We start from the raw sequence: 15,050 nt of genomic DNA, 5'->3' as shown, positions 1-15,050 counted from the left end.
TTAGAGGTCATTGTTAGTTACATTAGGAGCTCGGGCAGTGTTTCATAACTACTTCGTGCTGACAAACTTTTGCACTCCACCGTTACCCTGTTTCCCTGAGGTCTAAGGATTTACAAGGATCCGGTTTTCAATTGCAGTGGTATAGCAGAAGAAAACAGGGGTGGGGGCAGTCTCCCACCGCCTGCGTTCTCTGCTGTCAATATCACACGTTTGCATTGAAGTGAGGCCACGTTTTCCTCAAGGACGGCAGCCAAGCGAGGCGGGCGACAGGACCGGGCAGTGACGGAGCCGGAGCCCCGGTGCCACGGCACCTTTAAGGACCGGAGACTTGGCACTAGCCCGGCCTCCTTCCCGGCCCACCTCTGAACTCTGATTGACAGGGCGCCGGGCGAGGAGGAGCCGAAGGAGGCCGAGGGGAGGCGCGGGGAGGCGAGCGGGGGGAGGAGGGCCCGTCTTCCCGCCGCCGGCCAATCAGGACGGGGGGGCGGGGCCCGCGCGCCCTCCTCCCTCCTTCTCTCCCCCGCCTCCCGGCTTCCCCGCCCCCCTCCCCTCTCCTCCTTCTCGTCCTCCTCCTCCTCCTTCTCCTCCTCCTCCTCCTCGCAGGCTGTGGTTTTTCTGTGTGTGTTTCTGGAGTCCTGAGCCTGAGCTAAACAAAAGCAGGAGGCTGACGGGGCTGCCGGAGTTTGCAGAGACACGGAGGAGGAGAGAGCCTGTGCTCTGCCTGCCGCCGCGGCCGGGGGAGATCTGGCTTTTGCAACAGCCCACCCCCTTTGAGATCACTCTGGCCCGGAGTGGGGGTGAGGGGCAGCGGGGGGTGGGGGGGAAAGTTTGCATTGCAATCCCCCTGCCTTCCTCTCCTTTCTCCCGATCAATGCATATTTGCAAAAGGATTAAGCCACAGATTTAAGCGCCGGGAGCCCATTTCTGCCTTGCAAAGGAGACCGGACTGAAAAACCAAAAGCCAGCTCTGATTTCTTTTCGTCAAGTGGGAAGGTGGTTTATTTTTCTTGCTTTTTGGAGTCAACACCCTTCCCCACCAGCCCTTATCCCCACCCTCACCCCGCAACCCCTTCACGCCCCCCTCCCCCTTCCCACTCCCCATCCTCCCACCAGCCTCTAAAAGAGGCAAAGGGATTTTTTTTTTCTTTTGGTCTTCTTTTTTCCCCCGTCCCTGTTTATCCTGAAAAGGATCTGAAGCCAGCTTGAAGGATAAAAAGCCTTGGTGCTGCCCAGGAGCCGAGCCGAGGAGCAGAAGAGGAAGAGCCGGGGGCTGCCGTTGCCTTTGGAGATGGACGAGCAGCCCAGGCTGATGCATTCCCACGCTGGGGTCGGGATGGCCGGACACCCCGGCCTGTCCCAGCACTTGCAGGATGGGGCCGGAGGGACCGAGGGGGAGGGCGGGAGGAAGCAGGACATTGGAGACATTTTACAGCAAATTATGACCATCACAGACCAGAGTTTGGATGAGGCGCAGGCCAGGTGAGATGGAGGCTTTTCTTTTCCTTTCTTGGGGTTTTTTGTTTTTCTTCCTCTCGCAGGGGGAAACAATGGGAACCGAATCAGCACAGCGCTTTCTTTTTAAATGTTATTTCTTTTCCCATTTTGACGAGCAACTACATGGCGGAGGAGTAAAATTGGAAGGAGCGTTGTTATCGAAAGTGTAATCGTCCATGCCGAGATGTGCCTCTGTGTGTGTGTGTGTGTGTGTGTGTGTGTGTGTGTGTGTGTGTGTGAATAATATAGAGATATTCATATATGTCCACACAAACACTCAGGCACGCCGAAAATACTGCCAACGGATCCAAAAGCGGCCCTCGGCACTTTTTACTGCTTTAAAAAAGTATCAGAGAGAACAGAATTGACAAGTTTTGAACAGCATTCCATGCCTTCTTGTTGAGGGACTCCTAACATTATAAAATAAAATGTCCCAATAACACTTTATTTGCAAATTTAGTGACTCCTCACCTAATTCAGAGACTTTGGCTTTTCTTTCTTGACGTGCTCCTCCAAAATTAATTTGGATATTTCCCCCTTTCTGCCTCCTTAAAAAAAAAACAGATTAATTCTTTGTCAGTACTTGTCAGCTCTCCAAAAAATATTTTGCATTCACTTGATTCTGTTTCAGAAAAAGCTAATGGAAAGAAGGAAAACATGATTTTGCTTTGAGGCATATTGGGTATGCCTCAGATATTCAGTTTAACTTTATTGTGTCTTTATTTGAGTCAGTTTACCAACGTTCTGTGGCACAGAATGTATGGTCCTTTTAAATTAAGGGGTGTGGGGGGGGGGGACAAAAATCAAGCATGTTCTTTTTCCCATGCTTTATTCAGGACCACTTAGAATGCACAGAAATAGACATGAAGGCATGTGTGAATTTCATGTATTTTCAGGGCTATAGGACTGGAAGGTCTTTATTAAGGAAACACAATAAAGAAGCTGTGTAGCTTCTCAAGTTAATCCATTGCTAGGTACACAGTTCAACACTCCAGGATTTTATAGTAAATTCTCTTTCAAAACAAAATGTAGAGTCAATGGCAACCCACTAACAGCTTGCTTATGGCCGATCATGAAAAGAAGAATTTAAAAAATCCAATGACCACATATGTCTTTACTGTTAATTACCCCGCTTTGTTAAATCTGAGAAGTAGTTGGTTTTTTTTTAATAGGTTCACAATTCTTATGCCCCAAATGACTCAGTTATGTGGAAAAGACATCATATATGTATTTTCGTCTTACGGGAACAAGGAATGTGAGTTGAGAAAATAAGAAGAAGCAGTTAAAAGCGTGGATGTTAGGAATTACACTCTTATTTTAGCTGCAGGCACATGCAACATGTAAACTCAGAAGTATCGAGGTTTACGTGTGCTGGAAAACTTAGAAATGTTCGAAGCCAGGGACTATGCTTAATTTTTTTTTAATGGGGGAAAGTTTTCAAAAATTAATCTGTGCTCTTTTTGAATCGTATTACCTTTAGAGAAGCTCATAATTGCAGCCAAGTGGAAGATTTCCCACTGGCCATTTCTTTGAACTGGCACAGATTTCTCCATTACATTGTTGCAGAAAAATAAACTCAGACATACCAATAAACTGGTTTAGTAACAAGTTTGTGAAGTGGCAAGGGGCCGGGAAGGCTCCAGACTTCCCACTTTTCCTCATGTATGAGACCAGAGCTCCCTTTTTGTATAACTGAGGACAGCCATGGCCCGTCTCCCCCGGTAGTGGCCTAGATGCCGAGAGAGATCAGACTCACGTTTTGGGATAGGGAAATCTGTTCTCTCTCGAGAACCCCACCGATGTGCTGTGGAAATGGGGTATTTCTGGAAAGCTGTGAGGGGCTTTTTGTTGTTGTTGTTGGTTTGTTTTTCCATTTGGGCCTAGGTGTAAGAATACAATTAATGAAAACTATTTGTAAAGGCCCCCAAAGAGGTCTTTGATACAGTGAGGTATTTTCTACCTTTTTTTTCTCACCCCCCAGGAGAACTCAGTGACCACTGAGCTTTCTTTTTGGTTAAACAATGTAACTCTACTCAGCAAACACTGTATCTGCTTTTCCTGACCTTAGTAACACATTTCTAAAGTGCATTTATTATTTACAAAGTAAACCATTAGAATTTTAGACACAATGCATGTGTTTATTTTGATACTCTTTAATTTTGGGCCAATTACCCCACTGCTGAACAGTGTAGAGAGCATCCTGCTGGTTACTGCATGAGGATGTGTCTTTTTTTTTTTTTAACTTTCACAAGAATGAAAAAAGAATTACATGTGTCTGGAGTGCCAGGGGTTTCCATTTGTCTTTACACATTAATTTCAGTTTGTAAACAGAATTCCCTTCACCGATAGCTGATATGATCAGGATTTTGTTTCCAAAACAATATCTTTCTGCTAAGTGCTTCCATAGTAAAATAAAGGGAAAGGTATTGTTTTGTTCAATGCAAACACGCACAAGAACCAGGTAAATCACTAATCTAAAAGGCAGAATTGTATTTATTTTTTCCCCAATGGGTGCAAGGTCCTAATTGTAAATAATTGAATTTCAACACCTGCAGATAAGCGGTGTGTGCACAAGAGGCGTAATGTGAACACAGAGACATGAATTTATTCCCCATATGGGTATGTTTGCCCCCGGCAACGCATTTCCATACTCTTTAACTTGGGGACTGAAATTTTATAAATTGACAGTTCTACTCAGAAGACCTTTCAAGCATCTTGTGTTTATGAGAATACAGGGGCATCTGCGGAATGAATTCGAACACATGGATGAATTAAATTTGAAAACACACACACGGACCAAGAGGCAGACAGCTCCTAGGCTGTGCTGGTCGCATAGATGATAGAAAACTGTTATCCTAGGCATTTAGCTTTGCCGTATTCATTGCCCTGGATATAGGATTATCTGTTGAAGAATTCCACTTTGATTAAACTATTTAAAAAAAAAACAACAACAATAACTCTGCCTAAATGGGCATAATTTAGGTTAGTTCTGTTCTGTAGTTAAATCCCTACTCTCTCCCAGCTCATTAACATTATTTCCTTTTCTATGGCGGGACTCTGTATATTAAGTCATAAAACAATCGAAGCATGCCACAGAGTTAGGCTTGGTATATAATTTTGGCTAAATGTTCAGATTTTTCTCCCTGTGCATTATCAGCAGTTTGATCTTGAAAGTCCACCTAAGCTATTATGTTGTTGTTTCTTTCTTGCAGAAAACATGCTTTAAACTGCCACAGAATGAAGCCAGCCCTGTTTAATGTGTTGTGTGAAATCAAAGAAAAAACAGGTAGGAATGAGATTTCAACCTTTAAGCATTCTCTTTGGCCAATTGACTCACGTAGCCAGCAATCACTAACCCATTACTTAAATATTAAAATTTCAGAATAAAAGTACTCCCAAGATTGATCGCATATTCCAATAGGGAGTTTAGTCACCCTGCTACCTGGAAGAGAAAGCACCAAGTTTCCTTGACAGTTACTGCCAAGCATTACTGGCTTATTTTCCTTAACTCTGTTCCAGCCTCTTTGAAATTGGGGCTAGGATCGAGGTTCTGAAGGGAAATTTATAGAATGATGTGATGTGCCTTTGGGGGGAAAATGTGAAAGTAAAAGTCTGTTTCCTGAAGGAATGTATTTTGGCCCATATTTAAAAGCCTAGTGTTTTTGGAGTTGGGCATGGGGGCTAAACTGCTTAAAGTTTCCTTTCCTTTTTTTCTTGTAATGGTACAAAGGAGCAGGCTAGAGGTTTCTCAGCAGTGTTGTCAAATACCTTTGTGGAAAGCGCTATACAACATCAGGTTATCGGTATTTGAGTGCCCTGTGATTTTATAGCAGGGGAAGCATTCGGCTTAGGAGACAATCATGCCATGAGATCACTCATTCTGCTGTTTTTCTACTTTCTAGACCTCATATCATGGACTAACACACTTATAACACATCCCAGGAGGGCATTTAAATTTTAAAGCAACAATTAAAAAATAGCAGTCATCAATCAGAGGTGTTCTTAAACAACAGATGCTCTGGGAAGGACATTTAGCAACATCCTCTTGTTTGTTTATTTTATCCTTCATTTTCCAAAGTGGCTGACTCTCTTCCTTGTAGAAAGAAAGAGTTGAAAGGGCAATCCGAAACTAGGGCATAAAGACGAGGAACGAGGGCTGGTTATATAAAGCGGGAGCTTCTGCTGGCCTGTCTGACTCGCTCGCTCATTTCAGAGCCGTGCGAAGTACCTGCCATCCATTTATTTATTTATTTTTTACAACAAGGAGTGTAACAGTCAATAATTCATATCTAAACCATATAAGCAAGGGCATGACATGAATGAAAGTGACAATAAATATGATTGCATGCCCGGTTGATATACATTGATAGTTACACATAAAAAAAGGGGGGGGGGCGAGGGCACGCAGGGTGGTTTTCTGTTTGAAGGCTCTCTGTTTCTCTTTTAAAAAAAATAAATAGTTTCAAGATGTGACCGTTGATCGAATATGTAATTACTTGGGTCTTGCAATCTATGTGAAATTAGCAAGCAGCTCCTTTGTTGAATGTTATGTGTGTTGGGCACAACATTCTAGACAAAGCACCTGAGCAGTGATGTTCAGACCTTTGAGCCTTCCAGGTTGCCTTGCCAAAGCCTAACCTTACTGCAAAGCTGATAATTACATTATTTTAGCTGTGAAACACCTCTTAAGAGATTTATGAATTGTGCATACAAATATCAAAGAGCTCTTACAGTTGTCACACTTTTTAGCTTTTTTTTTTTTCTATTAGCCAGAGCAGGAAACCTGCGTGCATATATATATTTTTTTTCCTCTCCTTTTTTCTTCCTTCTCATTTTCTTTTTTTGGTCTCCGATGCTTATTTACTTTGAATATTTGGGTTGTTGAAATTTGCTTCTAATCTAGTATGCTTTGCTGCCCGTCTTGATTCATCAAATATATAGAATCAAGACATAAAGGCATATTTGATAATCCAGGCTAAAGCGACACTATTTTTGAAGACACTTTCTCAGATATTTATGGCAAGGAAGCCCATCGGGGCACTTGAATGTATATTGTGGCCAAAGTGTTTAATTCTAGTCTTTTAATTAAAATCTACAAGGCAGTGGATCAAAGTGGGTGGGTGTGAACAGAGATCCGGTTCTGATGTGGGTTCAAGAGTTTGTTCCTTATTCATATTGGCTAAACTACGGTGATAGGAAGTGGTGGTGTTGGTCAAAATAACACTTGAAAGGTGTAATCCATCATTGGTTTGTGTATTCGCTTTTAAGATTTCCTGTCAATTGATGAACTGATGTTTGCAGAATTTTAAAAATCTAAGTTCAGTTTCGGTGTGTTGTCTTTAGAATCATATATTTAAAAAAATAGTTTATGAAGTACCGTAGATCGAAAAGGACCCCTGCCCCTGTGTTAAAGGCGAAATATACATGTGCACACACCCACACACGTCACAGAGGTTGGGATTGAGGGGGCACCCAGGGGTGAAAATTTTAAAAAAAGAAAGGTAAAAAAAAAGGCTTTCCTCCTTGTTTTTCTTCAACTTGTGTGAAAGAAGGAGTGAGGGGAAGGAAGAAACATCCCCTGGAATGCTGAGTGTTCTGTGTGAAAGGTGGGAGGCGGCAACTGTGTGTGGAAAAGAAGCCTTTGGCTCTAAAGCACGAGTGCCCCGTCGCTCAGGATTTGCCCAGCTCCCGCTCTCCGTGCCAGCATGTATCTCCCTGCGGCCGATGTGTCCAAGACACATCACGTGTGTAAAGTTGCAGGGGCTTTACCCCCTCTTGATCCAGGGCTGGTAAGCAGGTCTGTTGGCTGGTCAGTTTCTGTGCATTCCTGCGTTGCAACGGGACTCTCCCTACTGTTACTTCCCAGCCCCCTTGCCTCGAATGAGTGTTTTTGAGTTTCCATCCCAAGCATCGCAGAGGGGACTTGGTTTAGGGTGGGCTGGCTTGCTTGTTTATTCTCCCGCGAAGTTCCCGCGGTCCGGCTCACCTAGGTCTCTAGAAGGAAGACGGGACAGTGAGGGGAGCAGCGGTAATGGGTTTCATTAGCTGCTTTTACTTTTTTTTTGTTTTTTTTTTGTTCCTGGTTTCCGTTGGAAAGCTCAGAACTAAGCAGGAAAGATTGTCTTCCCCACCTTTTGCAACTCGAAGGAAACACACGCACAACACCCGAAGTAGGCAGCGCCGTCTAAATTACAGTTGATTGATGGGTATTTAAGTCAGAAATTACTGTGAGGATATTAAAAAAAAAACACACCATGTGTCTTCTTGCTTCAGAGTGTGGGTGAGTTTTTATTTTGATACCCTTTTGCTTTTTAAAAATCAATGCTAAGAAAAAAGAAGGCCTGCAGAATGCTCGCGGCAAATCTCAAAAACAACAGCAAGGAGCCCCGTGTGGAGACCCACAACTATGTGTATCTCACAAGTGGCTTTTCTCTGCTCTCTCCTTCTGGGACCGGAGGGATTTTTGTAGAGTTTTGGGCCATTGAAGATTGTATTTTCTTTTGTGTTTAAGAAACTATTCCTTGTCTTCCCACGTAGTAGCCATAGGCTGACTTTGACCTAGGTGTATATGGAGGGGAAGTGGTGGTGATGCAATGGAACAGGGGAAAAAAGTCAGACACACTGTCTCTCTTAAAAAGACCTTGCGTATGATTTCAAATGTCTCTTGCTCTTTTTTTTTTAATGTTAATGTCAAAAATCATGCAAGTTTAAAAATTAGGAAAACACTCCAAAAACACTGGGTGCCATTAACTCGGGAGAATATTTCTAGATAGCAATGAAAAGTGGTAATTGTTGTGAATAGTTTTTAATTTTAGATCATAATAGCTATATATGGCAATTTCAGCCAATTTCCCTTTGTGAATTACCTGTGCTGAAGTTAAATCGAATCACTGAAGGAGGTTAAAAGAATTAGGCTTTTTTTTTTGCTTCCTTACCACTCTTTTGTTCTCTCGCTTTTCTTCTTTCTCCGTGTTCCATTAACACCCTGTAGAACTCTGTGTGTGTGTGTAAGTATACCAGTGTATTTCACTTTTGACACCCTCCCTTATTTGTGCCTGCCCCTTCTTTCTAATACAGCAGTTATATTATGGGGCTGGTGGTCTTCTCTTCTTTACAGCATTAGAGGATAATTTCTGTGTGTGTGTGCGTGCTCACATGTGTGGGTTTGTACAAGTAGGAGACGGGCACGATGTAGCGAAGCTGTATCCAGCAAGGGAATAATTCGGATGATAGGAGGCCTTGAGCCAAGCAGGAGTGAAATAACTTTAGACAATTTAGGATCTGCCTCCGCTCAGATCCCTTTTGGGGTCAAAGTGGCAGGAGTGACTGCATGGAAGTTTATCCATAGCAGGCAAATGCAAAAAACTTTTTCTTCCTGACAAGGAAGTTCAAGTGTTGGGTCTTTTTTCTTTTCTTTTCTTTTCTTTTTTCTTTTCTCTTCTCTTTTCTTTTCTCTTCTCTTCTCTTCTCTTCTCTTCTCTTCTCTTCTCTTCTCTTCTCTTCTCTTCTCTTCTCTTCTTTTTCTTTTCTGTGGAAGAGGCTGAGAGGGAAAAGGGGGAGCGAGGGAAGGGTTTGCTTGCACACTTCCATTCAGGGCCAGCAGTGAGCTGGGCAGAAGTAATGTGATTCGACATTACACGGTTTATCATAATCTGGTTGTAAGCTCTAGACCCTGCAACTCCGACTGATGAGAAGTAGCTCTTCCCTCCAGTCTCTTCGGTGGGATCCAGTCTCAGGAGTGGATTAGATAAATTCCGGCATGTGAGAGGTAGGAAGGAGGGGTACAGAGCACATGGGGGTCAGACCTATCAGAAGGAGAGTTTTGGAAATTTGGGGTCACTTCTGACCATCAGGATGCTTGTGCGGGTTGGGGAGCAGATTTAAGTCAAGGGCACTGAGAGAGGGTTTGGGTGCTGGGAGCTGGGGGTGTTGGGAGTGAGGCTGTGGGTGCCCAGTTGGGCGGCGGCGCCGGGAGGGGGCGTAGTGGCTGCCGGTGCACTGAGCCCGCTGGGCGCCCAGCAGCCCACGTGCCTCGCCTCTGCCTTCCACTGACATCCATGAACTTCTGGTTGTTGTTGTTGGCAGAATTACAGAAATACCCCCAAACAAGCAAACAAACCCAAACTTAAATACTGAACATATTTGAATAGAAGAGCGTTTTCAGTTCAATTTAAAGCATAACCCCAGCATCTTTGGACACATAGTTTTTTCCACTCCTGCCTTAGGGAAACTTAGCCTTAATTTTGGTTTTAAACCACTTTTAGATGGAGGCTGTTATGTTTTGAACTTGGTGAGGTGAATCCACATATACGTCATTCCTTTCCCTTTTCATATATTAAAGATTCATCATACACACACACACACACACACACATATACACACACCCACCCACACACCCACATAACTGAGGTAGTGTCCCAGATCCAGCTTCCAAAGACAGCTCTTACTCACTTTCACGTGTCCCTGAGAGCGCCCGGCCCATCTGCACTGCCATTCGTCCCTCGCTGACAGGAATGTGATAACCCTGGCCCCATTCCGTCCCTTACCTGAGGTGGTGTGGCCAGCTTTGAGGGACGCAGTAACTGATAAATAAAATAAGGAGAGGATTAATGAGTTGTTTGCAAAGTGCTTTGAGCTCCCTGGGCTCTATAAATAAAAGATGCTGTATTTCCTATAATAAATTATGTCGGGACCCAGATCCCATTCCATTTCATAGGATGTCCCTGTGTTAACCCTTTCAGGCCAGAAGAACCTATCTACTCGTCTACAGTTACGTAAAGGTGGTTGGCTGTCTGTCACGGGGAGAATTCTCCGGTTGTAAATTGGGCTCCATCTGCATCTGAGAGGTGTCACTTCTCAGAACTTGGCAGAGTGATTTCCAGAAAAAAAAAAGTGCAGGTATAGACTGTCATAAGATTACAAAAACTATCTCCCTTTATGGCAGAATAAGGTCGGTAGTGACTTTCCGGAAGGTCTTCTTACCACTGACAGCTATGTTTCAATCTCTCAATTATTGGTGGAAATCAAGATTGCAATGGGTGGGGAAAAAAAAGATCATCCTTTGGGGTTTGGCTCAGAGATTCAACTGCATCTTGCACTGACACATTCATTCGTTGTGCAGTCGGGGCGGGGCTGGGTGCTTTGAGCCTGCCTTACTTCACGACCTTCCACTAAGCAGTTGTAAGATGATAGGCCAAAAAATTGCTTAAATAATCTTAGGAGAAACTATAAAGTAGCGATTAAGGACTTGGTCTCTGAGTTTGTATCCCACGTCTCTGACTTTTTAGCTCTGTGATCTTATTCAAGTTACTATACCTCTCTGTGTTTCATTTTCTTCATCTATGAAAAGGAGATAATGGTGGTACCTATCATGGAGGGATGTGGTAAGGATTAAATGAGGTCATACATGTAAATTACAGCGCCTGGCGTAAGCAGTCAATGACTGTTAGCTTTTATTATTTCTGGCCCTGTTTTCTTACATGAAAAAGAGAGGCTTGCACCAGATGGTCCCTAAAGACCAAGCCAGTTCCAAGACTCTGTGATTCTATGCTGAAAAGAGACAAAAATTGCTGAATTTAAGATTTGGTTTCTTTTGTTTCTCTTGCTGTTCTCTTAAAGTGAGAATTAGCTCTATCTGGCCAAAGGGCTGGAACTAGGTTGGAAGAAAAGGGGGGAAATGGGTAGGAACAAAGACAAAGGTTTTTAGTTATCCATAAACAGGGCAACAACTATAACTAAAATTGCATCGATTCGTGATTGTGTTTTCTTACCATCAGCAACTAAAGATATTCTGTAATTATAGTTAAAAATATTTTCTCTCTGAAGACACATGGGCTCCTCCATTCAGTTTACAAAGTTTCAGAGTGTATTTAGGGTAACAGGGATCTTTCCTGACTTCCTAATATGTTTCTCATTCAGGAAAAATGTTACCTTTATCATAAATGACAGGCTTAATACATTGTAGGTTTTATTCTTTTTTATTCTTTTTAAATAGTTTTCTTTTTTTAGTGAGTTTTCTTTTTTTAATGAGCAAACTCTGTGGCCAATGTGGCAGTTGAACTCAGGACCCTGAGGTAAAAAGTCACATGCTCTACCAACTGAGCCAGAGAGATGCCTCTGATAGTCATTTTGAACTATATTTCGTATGCCATGAAATTCACCCAATGTTAACTGTACAGTTTAGTAGTTTAGTGTATTTACAAAATCGTACAACCAGCCGAACCTGAATTTAGATATATGTTCATCACTTCCCACAAACCCAGTCCCTAGGACCAGTCAGTTCAGATTTCTCCCTTTGCCTCGCCCCTAGAAATTGCTAACTCGGGCATTGCACATACACGAAGTCATATAATATGTGTTTTGTTACTTGCTTCTTTCACTTAGCAGAATACTTTCAGCTTCATTTTGGCTGTGGCACAGCGTCTCTATACCTCATTCCTTTTCATGGCCAAATAATAGTCCATTGTGTGGATATACCACATTTTGTGTGTCCATTCGTCAGTTGATGGGTATTTAGCATGTTTTGTATGTTGCTGCTGCTATGGACATTTGCATATGAGGTTCGGGTGGATGTTTGTTTTATTTCTCTGGCTGTATACCTGGGCGGAGCCTGTGGGTCACATGGTACTCCACACTGTACTCTGAGAAACTGCCACACTGGTTCCCCAAGGGACTGTAGGAGGCGTACTCTTAAGTCCTATTGTAAATGACACCATGTTTGGTCTGTAGCACCCCCAGCCTTCCATTGTTTTCAAACTTTTTCTCCATCAGTGATCTCTTTTTTGCCTCCATGTTTAGGGTTCTACTGTATTTTTTTTTTTTTTGGTCTTCTTTGAGTAATACCTACTCTGAAAAATTTTTTTTGATAAATTTAAGTCAGAGGAATGAGTGAATCTCTACTGCTGGAATTTCAAGTGCCAGGTTCCTGGGAAGGGAGAAATAAGCAAAAGAGATTAGGCAATTTTTTTAAAATAGTAATCTGGTATGATAGGGAAAGCAGGCCTTTGAGGCAAACCCCCCTGGATTCCATTCCTAGCTTGGCGTCTAATATTAACAAGTTATTTGAATGAACAGAGCCTCACTTTCCTCACCCACACGGTAAAGATAATAACACTAGGTGGGGGAATTTGGGGAACTAAACAACACAGTAATATAAAGCATATCGTCTAGTGAGTGTGCTCAATAAATGCCAACTGCTGTTTTTCGGGTTTTGTTTTTTCCAAAACCACATGGCAGAATGTTGACCACCCTGCGCACGAGTTTGGCTGTGTCTGTGCAGGTTGGGTTTTCTACCAGGTCCGTCCAGGAGTTTGAGAGGCTCACGAGCATGCATCCTGACCCTGCTGCATCTACCTGCTCTGTGGTTGTCCATATCAGGAGGCAAAAGACCCTTGGGTAAACCTCAGTGGAAGGTATCCTGACATTCCTGCGCCTCCCTCCTTCAGGGCTAGAGCCCTCAAAAGGGAGTCCCATAACAGTGCTGTTCAGGTAACACATAAGTAATTTTATTTATTTATTTTTTTTTAATTTTTTTTATGGTTTTTTATTTTATTTTTGAGAGACAGAGAGAGCACGAGCAGGGGAGGGTCAGAGAGAGAGGGAGACACAGAATCTGAAGCAGGCTCCAGGCTCTGAGCTAGCTGTCAGCACAGAGCCCGACGCGGGGCTCGAACTCACAGACCGTGAGATCTTGACCTGAGTTGAAGCCGGACACTTAACCGACTGAGCCACCCAGGCGCCCCCACATAAGTAATTTTAAGTTTAATTCTTAAATGTTTATTTATTTTGAGAGAGACAGAGAGTAGGGGAGGGGCAGAGAGAGAAAGAGAGAATCCCAAGCAGGCTCCACAGTGTCAGTGCAGAGGCTGACTTGGGGTTCAAACTTACAAACTGAGACCGTGACCCCACCTGAAGTCAAGGGCTGGACACCCAACTGACTGAGCCACCCTGGTGCCCCTTAAATTTAGTGTTTTAAATTTTCTAGTGGCTCATTAAAAAAAAGTAAAAAGGTGAAATTAATTTTAAGAACAAGACTTTTTTTTTTTTAATGGTTTATTTATTTTTGATACAGAGGGAGACAGAGCATGAGAGGGGGAGGGGCAGAGAGAGAAGGAGATGCAGAACCAGAAGCAGGCTCCAGGCTCTGAGCTAGCTGTCAGCACAGAGCCCGACGTAGGGCTCGAACCCACGAATGTGAGGTCTGACCTGAGCCGGTCGGAGGCCTAACCGACTGAGCCACCCAGGTGCCCCAAGAACTAGACTTTTAAGTCCAAATATCTAAAATATTTCAACATGTGATCAACATAAAAATTATTAATGAGACATTTTACTTTTTCTTTTGTACTAAGATTTTGACGCCCGTTGTGTATTTTACATTTACAGCATGTCTTCAGTGTGGACTAGCCGTACTTCAGGTGCTTAAGGGTTACATGTGGCTGGGGTCTTCCATATTGGTCAGCTTGGCCAAGGAATGGTTGTTTTGACAGAAACTTTTGTTTTGTTTTCATTTTTGGCCTAGATTTTGCATTCTGGGAGACACATGGTTGTTCCCTACTCAAACTTGATCTGGTGGTTCTGTAGCAATCGAAATTGGTTCCTTATGGAAAGCCGTGTTCCAGAATTTTAAAGCATATATATATATATACATATATATATATATGTATATATATATATATATACATCTAAGGCATATCTTTCTGGCAGACAATGCTCCATTAATAAGAACTAGAATGAGGTGATTCCTCACTACTTCCTTCTATTTTTTTTTTTACTTTTTTCTTTTCATAACTTACTGTTTCATGATTTGTTTCCATATCCTTAACAACATCTGAAATGTTCCCTACCAGAGAATGAGTGGGTGGCAGCAGCCATCTTGTTTCCTACAGTTGGAATACAATGAACAAGTCCAGAGGAGTTCACGGTGTGATAGAAGTTTCCAGGGCTCTGATCAGGGTCAGGGGTTCTGAGGTACTGCTGACTGCCTCCAAAGTGGGTTATTTTAAGAATGTCATTTAACCTCTTAGTCTCAGGTTTCCACATCCATGGAATGGGCAACTCTAGAGAGCCACTAACCTGACCCTACATCCCATGGATCATGAGCCTCAACAGGAGCCCTTCCAAGGCTTGGGTTCTAGGATAGAAGAAGGCAGGTGGTGCATTTATAAAATCCTTCTTCGTTATCAGTTCTAATTTATCCTTCGACTCCTCGTCTTTTCTAGACAGTCATATAAAAGTGGTTATGGTGGTGTTAAAGCTACCTGCATTACGTCGAACTGGAGAATGCAAATCCATGATAGGAAAAACATATTACTGATTTTTTTTTTTTAATGGAAGCATTTAGCATCACGTTTACAAGGCCAGTTGGAGGCCAGTCCCAGTTTAATCCACCTTGTTGACTCCATGGCTGCATGCAGATAATGGTTCTTTACATCCTTTCTGTTTGTAGCTGTTGGATTCTAGACTGGAGAGTGTTTTTTGGAAAATACAGAGATTTGTGGTTGCAGGATTAGAAGTGTAGTATAACCTTTGCAAGTTCCTACGGCACAGCCCAGGGAAGT

At 43.0% G+C, this 15,050-nt stretch overlaps 1 protein-coding gene across 2 annotated transcripts in view; it reads left to right on the top strand.

Annotated features, from left to right (window-relative positions):
• The first annotated feature begins 834 nt into the window (after positions 1–834).
• Positions 835–15,050, top strand: part of PBX1 (PBX homeobox 1) — a 284,299-nt gene continuing 270,083 nt past the window's right edge. Inside the window, exons 1-3 of one of the 2 annotated variants that reach the window (XM_029935694.1) lie at positions 835–993; positions 1,189–1,479; positions 4,707–4,780. In XM_029935694.1, the coding sequence (XP_029791554.1) occupies positions 1,289–1,479; positions 4,707–4,780 (265 nt within the window). In that variant the 5' untranslated portion in view covers positions 835–993; positions 1,189–1,288. Of the gene's footprint in view, positions 1,480–4,706; positions 4,781–15,050 lie in introns of both variants that reach the window. The other variant, XM_029935695.1, reaches the window with a different exon arrangement.

Source organism: Suricata suricatta, chromosome 3, assembly GCF_006229205.1.
Source record: "Suricata suricatta isolate VVHF042 chromosome 3, meerkat_22Aug2017_6uvM2_HiC, whole genome shotgun sequence".
Taxonomy (NCBI): domain Eukaryota; kingdom Metazoa; phylum Chordata; class Mammalia; order Carnivora; family Herpestidae; genus Suricata; species Suricata suricatta.
Note: the sequence above shows the minus strand (reverse complement) of the source record. Positions and strands in the feature narration are given on the sequence as shown.